At 34.2% G+C, this 17,873-nt stretch overlaps 1 protein-coding gene across 1 annotated transcript; it reads left to right on the top strand.

Moving 5' to 3' along the window:
* The first annotated feature begins 1,387 nt into the window (after positions 1–1,387).
* Positions 1,388–17,294, top strand: LOC133196876 (uncharacterized). The gene is made up of 6 exons (XM_061332725.1): positions 1,388–1,674; positions 2,160–2,341; positions 2,499–3,958; positions 12,210–12,427; positions 12,834–13,015; positions 13,358–17,294. Exons 1-6 carry the CDS (start codon positions 1,398–1,400, stop codon positions 14,798–14,800), a joined length of 3,762 nt encoding a protein of 1,253 aa, XP_061188709.1. The 5' UTR covers positions 1,388–1,397; the 3' UTR covers positions 14,801–17,294.
* The last annotated feature ends 579 nt before the right edge of the window (positions 17,295–17,873 follow it).

Below are 17,873 nucleotides of genomic sequence, written 5' to 3'. Positions count from 1 at the left end.
GAGTGAAGATGTTAAGTACACAGATCTGGCAAGTTCTTTCTTCTTTTCAAATTAACACAATATACCAAGTATAATTTGTTTTTTTTTCTTGTGTATTATACAGGCAAAAAAATAATTTTTTAAAACCAGCTGCTGATTAAGTTTTCTGTAATTGAGCTATAACACTAAATTTGACCTCAATGTAATGACTTTGGTGCTAGGTCAAACTATCATCTTAAAGTCTAAACTATGAATTAACTTTATCTTGATAAATTGTAGAGGGTGTACACTTAGTAATACATAGACTTTATCATTCAAACGGTACAGCATATTCATTATATATCAGAGCTATGCTACATGAATAATTTTCCAGTGTCTACTTATGGAATACCATTGTTCTTTGTTGTGTTTGTTTTATTTGTTTGTTTGGTGTTTTTTTGGAAGGGGGGGGGGGGGAGGGGGGCAGGCCTGTTGGAAATTCATATATGGGCTGAAATTATTCCTTAGATTCAAATTTTTTCCTATTTATTTGAAAATGTAATTATATTTCATAAATATATCCTATAAATTTTCCATAATTACTATTTTCTTTAAAGTTTACGAACTAATGATTCGTGACAGACTTAGACTAGCAAATATGACCACAAAGTCAAATGCCTCAAGGTTGGTCTATCCAAGTGTTGACCAACATTTAACTTGACTTTTTGGAAAATGTGCATAGTCCAATTTTTTTATATTCTTATTAATAATCTGTTTATGCTGACAACTTGTTTACACAATGCTAAAACAAAATCCATTCTAGGAGAATTTCTATCTATATGCTTAATAAAATTATAAACATTTTTTAAAATTAATTTGTAACTAATCATTTGAAATATCGGAATGAAAACTTGATCTTTCTTCAACTTTCCTCATGATGGCTGGTCTTAACTTCCTTAAATAAAAGCTCAATCTCTTAAAAAGTTTGTAAAAAAATAATAATAAAACTCCTATAACCATGTATGCCACTGATTAATTTTTAAATGAAAGTAACATTTTTAGTATATAAAAATTATTTCAGTAACCATTAATCTGACTCACAAACATGATTTTAAATGTATATATATATATACACTTCCATTTCTGTGTAGTACCACCACATAGTTTTTCCTGGAAAACTGAATATTGATTATTCAGTAATTCAAGGAAGGAACTTATTCAAAGGAAACCTATAAATAATAAATATAATTCCTTGAAGTCTGAAAAATCATTTTAAGTATTTTTGAATCTTTTTTAATGAATTTTAATTTACAAACATAAAAAAGGGAGGCAAAACAAGCCCTGTCAGGTCAAATTTAAATCGATCATCAAGATTAGACACGTCACTCAAGTAAAGCATTCTGAATAGCACTAACAAGGAAGTAGTTTAAATATGAATTATGGGCACAGCCTGCACTGTTAATGCTATAGGACAAAGAGACTTTACACCAAGGACATCCTCATCTCACGGCAGCATGGCAGAGCAGGCTGGGGCCAGTGGAGGGGTGAGTTTTTCCTCCAGTTGGGGTAAGGACTTGTCAGACAGTGCCAGACAGAGGTACCTAGAGAGCATGATGAAGGGGATCATGGAGATGGGGATGGAGGGACAGAACTCGGACATTGAGATCATTGTGGAGGGCCAGAGCTTTCCTTGTCACAAACTCCTCCTGTCTGCAGGTAGGGCTTTCATGCATGTAAATGCAAATTTGCAAAAAAATAATGCTTTCGCTGAACTAGCAAATATTCTACTTTCATTTTTGATTATTTATCTGTGAGACACTGACGGCTGTTTGCCAGATAGTGCTAGACAAAAGAATCGATGACAGAAATATCTTCTCTGTAGTTCACCTTTCTTGACCCTAAAATTGAAAGATTGCATATATTGATATTGGTAGAACTATTAAAAAAAATTGAAGAGGGTAAAAACCTTTCAGTCTATTTTTTTTTAATTATTATTTTTCAATCGGTCGGTCGATCAAGAGAACAAACTTCCTTTTTTCATTGTTAAAATAGTTCTAATACAGGTAAAATATGTATGTCTTGCCAAGACACATTAAAAGTTAAATTAAATGTATAACTATAAGGGTATTATAATGGTAGTACATGTATTAATTATGTCTTGCAAATATATGTGAATCAATTGACCATCATTCTCCTTGCAGGTTCTCCATATTTCAAGTCCATGTTCAGCTCAGGCATGATGGAACAACATGGAAGTCGCCTTGAGCTTCCAGACATTGAGAAAGAAATATTTGCTGCATTCAGAGAGTACATATACACAGGAATAGAAAATATAACCCAAGATAATGTTGTACAATTACTGAGGGCAGCTGCCATATTTCAGGTGAGATCTATACTATTCTGGTCTACTTATCTTCTATCTTAATTTTTCGGCATTTCAGATTTAAGTGCACTTAAAACTGACATAATAAAAACTATGCCAATGTCTAAAATGTAATTGATTCCATGAATTACTGAGATCTATATGTATTTATTTTTAGGTTGAGGAACTGCAAAAGAGCTGTGAGCAATTCCTAGGGACTGGAATGGATAATGAAAATTGCTTGGAACTGTTTAAAATTTCCAGAGCATTTGGATGCAATACTCTCTTTGAGAAATGCAAGCCATATGTCTTGGAAGGATTCAATGGCCTCTGGAAAACTCAAGAATTTGTGGACCTAGAATTTGATGAATTCCAGAGCATTGTTAAGGATGATGACTTAGTTCCCGTAAGTGAAGAAGAAATATGTGAAGCAGTTTTACGCTGGGTACGAGGAGATGAAGCAAACAGAAAACAATACATTGGAAAACTTTTCAAACACATCAGAATGATACAGATTAGTCCAGAGTATCTCATCAATGAACTATATACTGATGATCTCTTAACTGAAGATGCAAACTGTAAAAGATATTTGGATGAAGCCAGAAATTTCCATATGCTTCCCGCAAGACAGCAGGAATACTGTTCCCCGAGGTTCCATCTCCGCAACAGCGATGACCTTGAGGAAGTAATCCTGATCGTGACAGAATTTGACATGGAGAGAACAGCTCAGATGTATCAGGATGGCAAGTGTCTCTGGGCTTTCAGCTTCCAGCAGGCTCGGTGGTATACCATCTGTCCAATTCCAATAAAAGACAATCCTGGAACAGATTTTCGAATGGTTTCTTTCCGGAATGATCTCTATCTTGCTGGAGGAACCAATAACTCAAAGAGCCTGCTTCATTTTGACAGTGATAGAAATGAATGGGTGTTGTGTGAGGCCCAGATGAAGAGAGGAAGAAGTGGACACATTATGGCTGCTGTCAGGGAGTCCATCTTTGTGGTAGCAGGCAGGAACCCCAAATCAAGGGCTGACAGCAGGACACATGTACTGAGTTCTGTTGAGTCTTACAACATCAGAAGTCGTAAATGGGAAAGCATTGGAGAAATTTCAACTGCTGTTCATTCCGCAGCTTCCTTTGTAATTGGGGAGAAAATTTACATTTTTGGAGGTTTTCAGCAGGATGGAACATGGTCAAGTGATATTCAAGTTTTTGACACCAGAAGAAGAGAATCTTCAACAGTGGGCCAAATTCCAAGTGACATTTCTCCTCCATTTAAGTTACTAAAAATAGGCAGTGAAAACATCCTCCTATCATCTGATTGTAAAATTCATAATGTAGAAATCAAAAGCAAAAAAGATGAAGAAGTAAGGGTTAAGATAAAATTTCTAGATCATACTCTGTCCAAAGCCTTGCGTCCTGTAATAGATATAGCAAACTTTAGAGGAAACATGGTGGTGTTAACTGGCAGTGAACAGAAACCAGATGCTTACTCCAAAATGACACTTGTAGATTTAAGTAGCAAGAAAGAAACACCAGTCAGTCTGAGCTCTAAAAATATGACAATTCCCAAACTAATTCTATCCTGTCACAAGGGAATTATAGATAAACAGTACATGTACCATACTTATTATCAGTGATGATTTTAAATAACTAGTTAATTAACTTGATACTTTTTTTTATGATTGCTTTCATATGCAAAGAAAAGGTTTACCGTATTTGGCTGAATATAATACCCACTTTATTCAGTTTGTTTACCGTAAATCATCTTTATTATAAAACTTAGCACTTTTAAATCTTATCACTATTCTGTTAAGTTGTTTTTTCCTCTAGTTATCTGATTGTATGCTTGCACTGACTTTTGTTTACATTAAATGCTTCTTATGGGATCTTCTACTGTGTTATTTTGACAATGTGTGGCAGATTAAGATTAGCGATGCAGGAAGTATAAGTCATGTCAGAACATACTCAACAAATTCCATTTTAAGAACACCATACGGAAATCTTGATTCTTAAGATTAATTTGTATCTCAAATAGTGTATATATTGAACCAAATGAGCTATATCTGGGACTCTCAAAAAATTGGAAAGGAGGGGTGAAAGGGATGCTTCTGAGGTCTGATTTTTGAGAGGGATTTTATGATTAATAATTTATCAAACCATATTCAAAAACAATATTCCCACTAAAAAATAACTATGAATTTTTTTTAATATACAAATTTGGTTGGCAACTTAGAATTGGATGGGGAAATTTTGGTCTGCTTTGGTTGTAAGTGCTAACAGGAAGACTAGCCTTGCCTATTTTATACATGCTTAATATCTTATTATAACAGATATGCAGAGCTAGTCTTTGCTTAAGGATACTGAAGTGCTCACTGTAATTGAATATATTAGTTTATGCACAGGAAAAAGGATGATAAACTGGGTGAGTTTTACACTTCCTTAAACTAAGTAATCAGTCAAAACAACTAGTGGAATCATCTGCACTACATCAACCCAACCTACTGGTTAACACACAGACTAGAATAGCAGATTGTAAGTATATATTCCTAATACTAGTAAAATTTGTGAAATGTATGGTAAATATACCCACTAATGTCTGTTTTTCATGCAAGGCTGGATTGGAAACTGAAATTAAATGTTGTCCCATTTTTTTTTTTTGGGGGGGGGGTATGTAGTTGTGGGATTAGTTGGTAGGTGGGTTGTTTGCTTTAGATCCCTTTGAGAAATTTTCACTCATGTTAGGACACCAACACTGCAAATTTAGATCCTGTACTTGGCTCTTATAGGCATTGAGTAACGCAGGATTTTTTTTCAATGCCAGCATCTACTTTGAAATGGGGCCTTTATTTATACTGTCTCATCCAAAGGACTGGTCTCCATGTCCCACAGTGGGATTTAAACCCTAGACTTAAGGATCATTTCTTTATGACTCTATAACAAAATTTTATTTACAACTGTGTTATGCAGGTGATGAATGTTGTTAAAGAATACCAAAGACAAATTATGCATATAAAATGCTTTTTACAGGTTGCACTAAACTTTTTGTTTAAATACGCAGACACAGCACAGCAACATTACTATCTTAAAGATCTGAATCTCCTTACCATGGCCAAAAATGTTTGCCAATTTTTAACGCATATATACCCTTTAATTTCAGGGGTCTTTAAATTTCAATCTCCACTGTATTAGACCTACTCCAATGTTCAAAAATATATTTGAATCTGGCACCCTAACCACTCAGATACCATGATCGTCCATTCATATACATGTAAAACACAGTGATAATTCAGTTCGCTTGAAATGGCTTGACCATTTAATTGACTTTCTATATGACAGATAACTATCTTACATGTAATGCAGCAGTAGATAGATAATTATAATCCTTTAGGATAAAATAATGTAATATTTGTCTTTGGTTTCTACAATCAAGTACAGTGTATTGCAATTTTCCTTCCTTTGAAATAGTCAATACAGTCATGTGAGCAAATTGTCAATTTTTTCTCTGTTATAGCCTCTTATAATTCAATAAAATCTGTCTAATCCCAAATGCATTGGGAGAGACATTTTGTGTCAGAATAGACAAAGTGTCAGATTGCACAGGGTGAAGAACATAGAGAATAACAAAGTAGAAATCAAAAGAAAGGTCGGAATTCACAGTGAAACGGATTGCAGAGGTGTTGTATTAGACAGTTTTTAATGTCTGAAATTTCTTATTCATTATTTCATATTTCCATTCAAAAAAAAGGTTACATCAGTTGATCCCCTCACAAAAACACAGGTAATCAAAGATTACAAAGCCCACCTTGACAAATTTTGTCCATTTATAAGGCAAATCTCACAACAATTTTTTTTTTTAGTTAGTGAGCATCTCAAAAGCAATATCCATGCAAGTTTGGTTTCAGTATAATGTAAAGTTACTTGGGAATGGTTCCACAAATTTAACTCATCCAGAAAATGTAGGTCAGATCTAGCATCTCAAGCATCTGAGGTATCCATCCCTTGATGCATCATTCAAGCAAGTCTTGTCAAGGTAAAGCTTATAGTTACTTGGAAATAGATCTGCTCTAAAAACATTAATTTGGTCAGATGGGTCAGATCCAGCATCCGAAGCAAGTTTAATACTGTCCATTCCCAGATGCATCACCTACATAAGTTTGGTCAAGGTAGGGCTAATAGTCACTTATCTGGAAAATGTAGGTTGGATTCAGCATTTGATGCAGGTCTGGTAGTGTGGTAGTTCGAAATATCTGACGTTTTCCTGGCATTTTTATGATTTGATATTTTACGTGCCAGGAAAACTTCAGAATCGGCGCCATTACGAAAACTAGGAATTCACCGCCTCCAACCAGAGGTTGTCACGGATTCTGAAGTTTTCCTGGCAAGTAAAATATCAAATTGTAAAAAAGCCAGGAAAACATCAGATATTTTGGACTAGTAGTGTGGATCATTCATGCAAGTTTGGCCCCAGTGGGGCTTATAGATATTTGGGAATGGATCTGCTCTAAAAACTTTAACTTGGTCACTCATCTGGGAAATGTACCCAGGTAAGTCAAATTCAGCATCTGAAGCAAGTCTGGTAGTGTTCATTTCTACTTGCATCATCAAAGCAAGTTTGGCCCAAGTAAGGGTTATAGTTACTTGGGAATGGAACTGCTCCAAATATTTATGTGGAAAATGTAGATCAGGTCCAGCATCCAATTCCAAAGCAAGTCAGATGGTGTTTATCCCTAGATGCATCATCCATTCAAACTTACTTGGCAATGGACCTGCTCCAAAAACTTTTACCCGGTCATTTATCTGGAAAATGTAGGTCAGAATCAGCATCCGAGGCATGTCTCGTAGTGTCAGTCCTTAGATGTATCATCCATGCAAGCTTGGTCCTAATAGGTTTGATTGTTACTTTGGAATGGACTGGCTCCAAAAATTTTGAGAATATAAGTCAGATTCAGCATCCAAAGCAAGTCTTTTAGTGTTCACCCCTTTTTGCATCATTTAAGCAAATTTGATCCCAGTAGGGCTTATATTTGCTAGGGAATATCTAGAGAGAACAGAAACCATGTCAAACTTGTTCTCTTGTTCATGCAATTCTGGGACACCTCTACTACATTTTAAATAGAAATCATCACTTCTGTTTTGGTTCACTGCATGTTTTAAGCAGGATGTGAAAATTGGCAGATGATAGATGGGAGTCACTCAATCATTTTCAAAGCGAGATCTCCCCTAACATCAGTAGAAACATCTTAGCATGCCAAGGGTTTCTGATCCGCTACTCTCCTCACAAACCCTTGGCCTATGGTGCTATCAAAAGTCAGGATTTTTTTCATGGGTTGTGATTGGAGTCAATTGATATTGTTTGACCAATCAGCGAATTATTTTGTAATAAAAATAATTAATGACGATATATCTGTTCGGGATATATCTTGACTCTTCAAGTCTTTAGTCTTGGGAATAAAAAAGCACTAGTAAACAATGTTCCATAAGATAATGTGCCATTCTATAAATAATTATGGTGTCATCCAACTTTAAGCAGATGTACACATACCGGTAAGTGTGATCAGAAATCTATATTGCAGATATAGATTTGTGACCTACATAACAAATAAACATTATTAGTTATCCAGGTTCAATCAAGGGTGTACAGGAATTTACCCCGGGTTTTATTCCACACACCCTGAGGCCGATGGGGATTTACACCCTTTGGCCTCAGGGTGTATGGAATAAAACACGGGGTAAATCCCCGTACACCCTTGATTGAACCTGGATAACAAATTTATTTCCTATGTACTTAAATAAATTCTTTGTAAACAAGTCCAATCAGCTGTGCTTCTAGCTATCAATAAGATTTACTACATCCTACAATGCATCGTGACGTCATGTTATTTGCATTTTATCATAGAGAAACTATGCATTATGACGTCACGTTTTTTTTTACCTCCGGCTCAAGTCGGGTGTACAGAAATTTACACCCTACTATGTATCCAACCAAAGCTCATGTTACAAGCTACATAGGAAATAAAGCTCCATACCTACCTGTTAATTATTCTTTAAATACTTTTATTCTAAGTGAGTTTTTTTATTTCTGTCAATGATGCAATCTGTGCTTATGTGGTAATATTCAAGATGATGTGACGTAAACATTTCCAACTTTTGACAGCACCATAGGCCAAGGGTTTACGAGGAGAGTAGTGGATCAGAAACCCTTGGCTAGCAAAGATGCAGTAAGAAAAATGTAGATAGGCATATTGATTAAAATCAAGTGTGAATCCAGGTACCCCCTAGAATCCAAGATGGTGAGTGGCAAACCTTGTGTTTTTTTATGTACATAAAATGAGATTTTTTTAAACCACTAACTTCTGAATCAGCTATTTTAGATTTTTATTTTAATTAATGTACTTCACTATTTGACAGTCATATAAGGAAACCATACACTACACAAAACACACCATCCTGAGACCAGGATATATCGATATTGTTTACAAAATTAAATAGGGAACACCTATCTGCTTATGATTTTCATCTGCAAAATTTTGTTATTAAAAAGCGTAAGCAGTGAGTGTTGTGTATACCTGTACGTCAGCCGTGTACCTTACTTTACAGCTGTTACGTCAATATATTACGTTGCCACTTGCAGCGTGCCGTTAACGCTAAAAATTATGGAAGAGTTGTACCATTGTTGATTCGACATTAATTGACGAAACAATCTGAATCAAATAGAATTCAATTTGAATAATTTCAGAAAGAGCATAACATTAATATTATTAACACACTGTCTAATTTATATCTTTATACGTATATTATTCGTGACTGAGTTAAAATCATGAACACGAAATCTATTAGAACAAATTATTTAAAAAGAAAGCGTTCAGGCCTACTTTCATTTTCAAAAGATGCCAGAATGACAGGTATTTTTTTTTTATGTCGGTATTCAAGGAATTTAAATATACTTTTACGGTAGTATATAAATAAGTGTGTATACAATGTACGTTTAAATATGACAACAAATTTACTGTAACGGGAGCAGTACCATATCCAGGAAGTAAAACAAAATCAATTTACACTAATTGACATACGTTAGTGAAATTAAAAGCCATTCAATTACGAATAGTAGATGCTGAAATTATAAATATAATGATAACAAACAGTATTCTCGCTGATTTTGAAAACCAAGAGTCATTATGGCCCTTTGAGTAAACTTTTGGAATTCAAAAAGAATATTCCTTTAGGTTCAAAATTAGATAGAATGTTCTATCGTTAAAATGATATTGTCCTACGGACCCGGTTTAACGATAGAATTCGTTCCGTGTATTCGCAATGTAGCAAAATAAACACGGGCGATAACTCGAACTCTGTGGATTTTCTATGAAGAATCCAGAGAGTTCCGAAAGTCAACATGGCGTTAAATTTGAAGCGAGGAAAAAACGTTGAGAAAATGAGTTGAATTTTCGTATATATATATGGATTAATTTTTAGGTTAAAAGGCATATACAATCTCAAAAAGGTTTGTTATGATTAATTTGGTAGTTATTTTCAGTGCTACTCATTTTGTATTCTTCAGAATCATTTCAGAGTGGATCCACTCCGATTTGCTACATTGCAAGTATATAAGATGTATTCTAACTGTGGTGAGGGCCTGTCCCGAGACACAGTTAGAATATTCTAACTAGTTCAAAATATATCCTGGTTTTGCTTTCGGTTGTTATCCTAGCTGTGCTTCCTTTCATCATAATTTGATGTGTAAGAAAAGGAAAGTAAAAATATAAATGTACTTGTTCTTTTATATATAACAATTCTGACGAAGAGGGAATTATTTCTATTCTGCTACGGTGAATACAGTGATTCATTTTGGAAATGTTTTTCATGGGTCAAAAGGACCCCTCTTAATTACAACAATGCGTCCCATGCCAAAATCAATGCGTCCAAATCCAAGGGTACGAGGACATTTGCAAATTTGCAAAGTTTTTTGTAGCTGTGAGTTGTTTATACTATTACTGTCAATAGGAAGTAAGAATACGTAATTTTGTGACATTAAAAATAATATATTGTCAACTGTGCACTTTCAATTGGTTCTATTTTTAGATCATAACTACAATCTCAAACATTGTATCAGTCATAAAATATACAGATCTATTGAATGAAGTAAAGAAATTTAAAAGAAAAAAAGAAATTAAAGTAGCTTGAAAGAAGAATGATCAAATACTTTTTAGCTTCTAAGGAAAAAAAATAAAATGATACACTCAGATACATGTTAATACAGCTAAAATACAAACATATTATAATAGTATGAGTGCTTCAGAATCGAACAATGCTATCTAACTTTCAAATATTTTCTGATAATTGCTTGTTAACTGCAATTTAACAGTGAAGTGTTAAATCTGACCTGTGGTTGGTAACCTTATACCTGTCGAAATCACTCATGCATATCGCTTTGCATGTGGATATGATGCAATTGACCCAATTTTGAATTGGATTATACAGAAAAAATTTAAAATTATATAAACCGTATATACTCGCCTATAAGTTGGTCCGCCTATAAGTCGGTTGTATTTTTAAAGCTTCAATTAGAGGGATTGACCCGCTGAAATACCTATCTTTTTATAACTTGCGTATAAGTCAAATAAGGAGTTTGGAACGAAAGTTTAACTCCCAAAAAACCGAATTATAGGCAAGTATATATGATATGTCCTATTGCAAATTTATTGCATCCATTGGGATGGACATTTATTGAATTAATGCATCCTGAGCAATATCCATGCATGATTTACGCAGGACGCAGACCGAAATGAATCACTGGTGAATATTTAAGAAAATTTATAAATAGAGAAATACAGACGCTAGATTTGGATGTCATCATAAGTGTCTTATGACGTCACAATTGAATGCTATCCTCATTCATTTGTATCTTAAGGATTAGAAAAAGTGTGATGTAATCTAAACCTAAAGTAAATTTTTTCCCACCAATTTGCATCACAATCAAAGGATACTTCTATCCTTTTCCTAGTGAAGGCAATCAAAATTAGAGGAAACCAATTTAAAATTATCGATAATTTGTTAATAACATTTGTGATTAATTGGAGAATAATGGCTGCCACATCTCTTTGATCTTTGCGATAAACTTAGGTAGGATATATTAAATTGAGAGAGAAATGTGCACCATATACTGATTGCTGTAAGATAATTTTTGAAAGTGGTCATGTCAAAAAATTGACATGAAATATGTGTAAAAAAAAGTACAGATAGATGACCATATTGTAAAAGAAGAAACTTTTAACCTACATAAATTAGTGCACTCAAAATTTAGTGCAATTTTCATCTTCAGCCTATTAGTGCAATGGTACTAAATGTAACTTAGTGAACTTGAGTTTTGAAAATGAGGAGTTTAAGTTATTTTTTAGCATGTACATGAATAAGTGGACATGGAGCGGTGCAAAACGCATTAAATGTATTACAAGTACCATTAAAATAAGTATGTTCACAGTTGTGACAAGGTGTGGAAGGGAGTGTAATAAGTATTTCAAAATAGTGAAGGAAATCTCCTCTCATGCATGTTTCTCTACCTATAAAAACCATAAGCAATTAGAATATTTCCATAGTTACAGTGTTGTTGTTCAACAGATTTGACAATTATGCATATGTAGGGTATGATTCCAGTTGTACAGTAATAACCTTCAATATCCAAACAGTGGTCTAAAAATAACCCTAGTGAAGGTTAGAAATTAGAAAGTTAACTCTTTTATCATGATGACAAACAATTTAACTCATAAACTTTCCATGAATTTTAAAAAATGTTGCATTTGTAGTGATAATGTAAAAATCAACTGGGAATACCCGTAAAGGACTGTTTTATTAACATTTTCGAATCATTCAAGGTTGATGGTGAAGTAACAAAGTAAAAACAACATGGCAAAGTCCGAGCCTCCTAATAAGAGCAGCAAGTCAAACATGGGGCAGAGCTTCCTTAACAGTATGTCTGACAGTGCTCGTCAGCGGTACCTAGAGAGCATGATGAGTGGTATCATGGAGATGGGGATGGGAGGAGAAAACTCAGACGTGGAGATCATTGTGGAGGGGCAGAGCTTCCCCTGCCACAAACTTCTACTTGCAGCAGGTATTTTTTCAGAAATAGATAAGAACTATTTGCACTTGTTCATTAATTCCTTCATATAGTGCTTCTTAATAAAATCTTTGCCCTGTTGTAAAAATAAAGATTAACTTATTTTATTTTACCAGGTAAATAAGGCATGGCTTTATTGTTGATATCATAATGTAAGAGTCCATTGTTTCAGATAACTACTCTTTTGGTAACCAGTTCAAGTTTAATTAAATATGAAATTTATTAAGAACATTAAGGAACTTTACATGTAAGAATTGGAAATTAAGTACAAAGTAATTAACATTACAACACTTAATCTCAGGAATAACTATTTCAAATTTAATGATCAAAAAAAAAAAAAAATCAAGCGTATTGTGTATTTAATGTAATATTTTTATCAATAGTGATTTTATTCTTAAAGGTTCACCATATTTCAAGTCTATGTTTAGCTCTGGAATGCTAGAGTCCACCAGTAACAGGCTGGAGTTACCTGATATACAAAAGGCTACCTTTGAGGCTTTCAGGACATATATATACACAGGACAAGAGGATATTAGCAGGGACAATGTCGTGGAACTTCTCCGAGCAGCTGCATTATTCCAAGTACACTGTCAAAATGCTCATAGCTTGCATTCATTTAATATTTAATTTAGTTTTTGCAGTAACTTTTAGAGCTTCAATTACAATTTGAACATAAAAAGTTAAAAAAACGAAAGGGAAAAAGCTTTTATTTCTTTGATTTTAACATTCTGCGATATCCAGTCGAAAAAGAAAAACCATGAGTTCTGTCTGACTCATAAATTTGGGAAGTAAAAGTATAAATTGTTTAAAAAAAAGTTTTCATGTTATTAATAAATGATATACAGGATGTAGTATTATTAGGTCTATTGGTATATGAAATCTTAAATGATAATGCTGCATTATTTTCTTTCTTTGGAAATATAGGTGCAGGCTCTGCAAGAATCATGTGAGGAATTTCTTGGCAAAGAAATGGACACTGAAAATTGTCTTGAAATTTTCAAACTGGCTCGGCAGTTTGGCTGCAGTATACTTTTAGAGAAATGCCGACCATATGTGATGGAAGGCTTCAACGGACTGTGGAAGACTAAAGAATTTGATGAGCTGGATATTGATGATGTTTTGAGCATTGTCAAAGATGACGATTTGGTTCCTGTGGATGAAGAACAAATTTGTGAGGCGGTCTTGCGCTGGGTTAAAGCAGACAAAAGGAACAGAGAAGATAACATTGACAAACTTTTTCGGCATGTGAGATTGATAAACATCAGTCCAGAGTATTTACTGAGTGAATTGTACAGGGAAGACTTGTTGATAGAGGATGAAAACTGTAGTAAATTCCTGAATGAAGCTAGAGATTACCACATGCTACCAGCTCGACAGCAAGAGTACTGCTCAACCAGATTTCACTTGCGCAACAGTGATGAATTTGAGGAAGTAACTATGGTGATTACAGAATATGATATGGAGAGATCTGGATCATTCTATCAGGATGGCAAGTGTCTGTGGGCCTTCAGTTTTCACCAGAATCGTTGGTACACCTTAGCCCCAATACCACTGGACAAAAACCCAGGTTTAAACTTCCAGATGGTCACCTACAGAAGTGACATTTATTTGGCAGGGGGGACAAACAATTCCAAAAACTTGCTTCATTATGATTCAGAGAGAAATGAATGGAACTTATGTGAAGCTTTGATGAAGAGAGGACGTACCTGTCATGTCATGGCAGCTGTGAGAGAATCAATCTATATCATTGGTGGTAAAAATCCCAAAGCAAAGGAAGGAAAGAATGTTTTAAGTTCCATAGAAGAATATAGTATCAGAGGAAAAAAATGGAGAGCTTTGGGAGAACTGATGAGCCCTGTTCATTCTGCAGCTTCCACAGTTGTGGGAGAAAGAATTTTCATTTTTGGAGGAATTGACCAGAGTGGACAATTTGTCAGAGACATTCAGGTGTTTGAAATCCGGACAAGAGAATGCAAGGTCATAGGTCAACTGGATTTAGAACAGCCTGTGACTGTATCATCCTTTGGACATCTGAACTTCATAATAAATGCCAAAGGTGACATTATCAAGTTTGATATTGAAAGAAGAGAAGATGACTATAAATGTAGGTTTGTGCCTTTGACCAAATTGTCGCCTTCATATTTGCCCATTTTAGGGTTCACACACTATAGAGGCAGAATATTGCTTCTCTCTGCTGACCAGAAAAAGAAGGATGCGTTTTCTCAGATGATACAAATTGACATGCGGAAGTCACCAATGAGGGCCGAGATTGTGACCCCTCGAAATAACACCAAACCAAAGCCAATCCATGCATGTGCAAGAAACATTATCAACAAACAGTTCTTATACCATACTTATTTTCAATAATAATTACTGTCATATACTTTTATCCTATGTATATGTATCATGCATCTCTTGAATGTAAAATGTTAAAACTTGTAAAGTTTACAGAACACAAATTTAAACCAGTGTAGTGAAATTTTGTTTCAAGACAGTCATAAATCATAATCTTATGATAATTGATCCTGTAAAGCAGTCTGTTTTTTGAACAAAATATATGCATATATATATATTTTCATCTAAACTCAGTACAAGACAGTTTGGCATAGTATTGTTTACATTACAGAGAGCATAGTTTTTCATGAATATTGTATTTTTAGCTCACCTGAGCTGAAAGCTCAAATGAGCTTTTCTGATCACATTTTGTCCATTGTCTGTCTGTGTGTCCGTCTGTAAACTTTTCAAATTTTCAACTTTTAATCCAGAACCACTGGGCCAATTTTAACCAAACTTGCCACAAAGCATCCTTGGGTGAAGGGAAGTTCAATTGTAAAAAAATCTTTTTTCTCAAGAAGTACTTGGTCAAAAAAGTTGAAACTTAAAAGATACCTTCTTTACATAGTGAAGATAAAAGTTTGTTCTAATCATGACCCCGGGGTTGGGTGGGGACACAATGAGGGATCAAAGTTTTACATAGGAGTATAAAGGAAAAAATCTTTAAAAATCTTCTTCTCAAGAACAGCAAAGCCATTATTATCCATATTGATATGGAAGCATTCTCAGGTAGTGTAGATTCAAGTTTTTTTTTCAAATCATGACCCCCAGGGGTTGGATGGGCAACAATGGGGGATCAAAGTTTTACATAGGAATATATAGAAAAAAAATCTTTAAACAGCTTCTCAAGAACAGCACAGCTGTGTTTAGTCATATTAATATGGAGGCATCCTCAGGTGATATAGATTCAGGTTTGTTCAAATCATGACCCTAGGGGGTAGGGTGTGGCCACAATTGGGGATCAAGAACAGCAAATCCATTATTATTCATATTGATATGGAAGCATCCTCAGGTAGTGTAGAATTAATTCCTGGTGGTAGGGCAAGGCCTCAATAGCAGATCAAATATGTTGGGACCACTTTTATATTTAAACTTTTCAATACTGAACCGATTTCTTCTTTTTCCAAAGTGCTCAGGTGAGCGATGTGGCCCATGGGTCTCTCGTTTATATATTAATTTGATGTTGCATTCAGTCCTTGGACATAAACTTTTTGTTTATTTAGTACTCTATGTAATTGCTTGTTTTTTGAATGAGAGTAATGAAAAATGAGAGTAAAACAAAAGTTGGCCCTGCAAAGAATTGTAAATCAATTTGACTTTTTATCAAATTTTAGTTTGCATGCATCTCTTTAAAACATTGCATGAATGTCACATTTAAGAATTTTGCAGATATTTATCAACTAACACTTGTTTTTATCTTTTATAATGAATTCCCATATTTTACACACCAGTACAGGGTAGATATAGCCAGTACAGAGTTGTCAAGGTTCTTGGGTTTAACCAAGACAGAGTTGTCAAGGTTCTTGGGTTTAACCAAGACAGAGTCGTCAAGGTTCTTGGGTTTAATTAGTATGGAGATGTCAAGGTTCTTAGATATAACCAGTAAAGAGTAGTCAAGGTTCTTGGATATAACCAGTACAGAGTATTCAGTGTTCTTAGATATAATCAGTAGACAGTAGTCAAGTTCTTAGATATATTCAGTAAAGAGAAGTCAAGGTTCTAAGATATTACTAGTACAGCATAGTCAAGGTTCTTGGATATGACCAGTTCAGTGTAGTCAAGCTACTTAGATATATAGTCTTGGTTCTTAGATGAATATAGTTCAGGGTATAGAAATCATGATTCTTGGATATTACCAATATTGGAGTAGCTAATTAGGCTCTAAAATATACAGATTAGTGAAGGTTCTCCTGGTACAGATAAATATGCATAGCAGCTCTGTGCTGACTATATCAAAGCACTCTGATTTTTCTGAACTGATAATTTCTTATCTATCCTGGTTATGTCAAAGATCCTAGACTACTCTATATTGGTTATATCAAAGAACCTTGACTACTCTGTTCTTTATATTTTTGAGAGATATTTGAGTTTTGAACAAGAAAATTGTTAGTTACTCATTTTATGAAATTACTGGCATGGCATCGAAAGCTCTAATTTTTCAACGATATGTTATATGTAAACCTTTCTGTTTGTTAAAAGTTTGCAAAATATCACTTTTTACAAATCTGAATTAATAGTAGTAAACATGTATCAATTAAAGCAAGGGTAAATGTAATTGAAAATATTTTTTTTATCTACAACTCTGTTAAAGGGAGTTGGAAGGTATTTGACTCATTAAAAGTTAAAAGACGAGTTATTTAAAGGGGGTCCCTTGGGAAAAATATTAGCAATCGGCAGTAAATTAGATATGACCTAGATTAGTCCTTGTCTTAAGAGTAACTTTATCACAGATATTTTAAATTTAAGTGTTCCAAGAAATGTATGTGTCACATGCTTCATAGCATCATTAAAAAAGGTGAAAATTTAACTATTTGATTGTACATGTACTAGACAGACAGAAAGATGCCGGGTGAAGTGATCCCTAAGTGTCCCTTCTGCTATGCAGGTACAGTGTAATACAACAAGTTTTTTTTTTGATTTTCCAAAATCAGAAAAAAAAATGCCACGCCCCCCAAAAAATCTATTAACATGTACATAATAGCGCAAAATATACTAGAAATTATATGGTTCAGTAATCATGAAATAATATCCTATGTTTTTTTTCCGTTTGTTTGCTTTGTTTTTGTTTTTGTTTTTGTTTTTTTTTTTTTGAAAAGGGGGGGGGGGGTCTTTGAAATGAGATAAGAAAAAGAATTGCTTTTAGCCAACGTTCACTAAGTACAACGTAACAGACTATATATAAAACATCAAACATGTAATAGGGCAATGGTTTTATTACTGGTATATGTCTCAATAATTCCTAGCTCTCTGACAGAGATCCAACATTGTCCATGCGACTTTCCAGGTGAATATAAGATATTGTTTTTTCTATGTTTGACTAAAAATAGATTGAGAACTTCTGGACTGATACAACCAGTAACGAAGAGTTATTTATCTCCATCCAACT

Source organism: Saccostrea echinata, unplaced genomic scaffold, assembly GCF_033153115.1.
Source record: "Saccostrea echinata isolate AGI-Se365-2 ecotype Australia unplaced genomic scaffold, CSIRO_AGI_Sech_v1 ptg000030l, whole genome shotgun sequence".
NCBI lineage: Eukaryota > Metazoa > Mollusca > Bivalvia > Ostreida > Ostreidae > Saccostrea > Saccostrea echinata.
Note: the sequence above shows the minus strand (reverse complement) of the source record. Positions and strands in the feature narration are given on the sequence as shown.

Bases quoted from the DNA above. Each gene is read 5' to 3' on its own strand.
- LOC133196876 (XM_061332725.1), top strand. From the start codon at position 1,398: ATGGGCACAGCCTGCACTGTTAATGCTATAGGACAAAGAGACTTTACA. The intron at 2,342-2,498 runs GTGAGATCTATA...ATTTATTTTTAG, and splicing joins GGGCAGCTGCCATATTTCAG to GTTGAGGAACTGCAAAAGAG. The intron at 13,016-13,357 runs GTACACTGTCAA...TTGGAAATATAG, and splicing joins GAGCAGCTGCATTATTCCAA to GTGCAGGCTCTGCAAGAATC.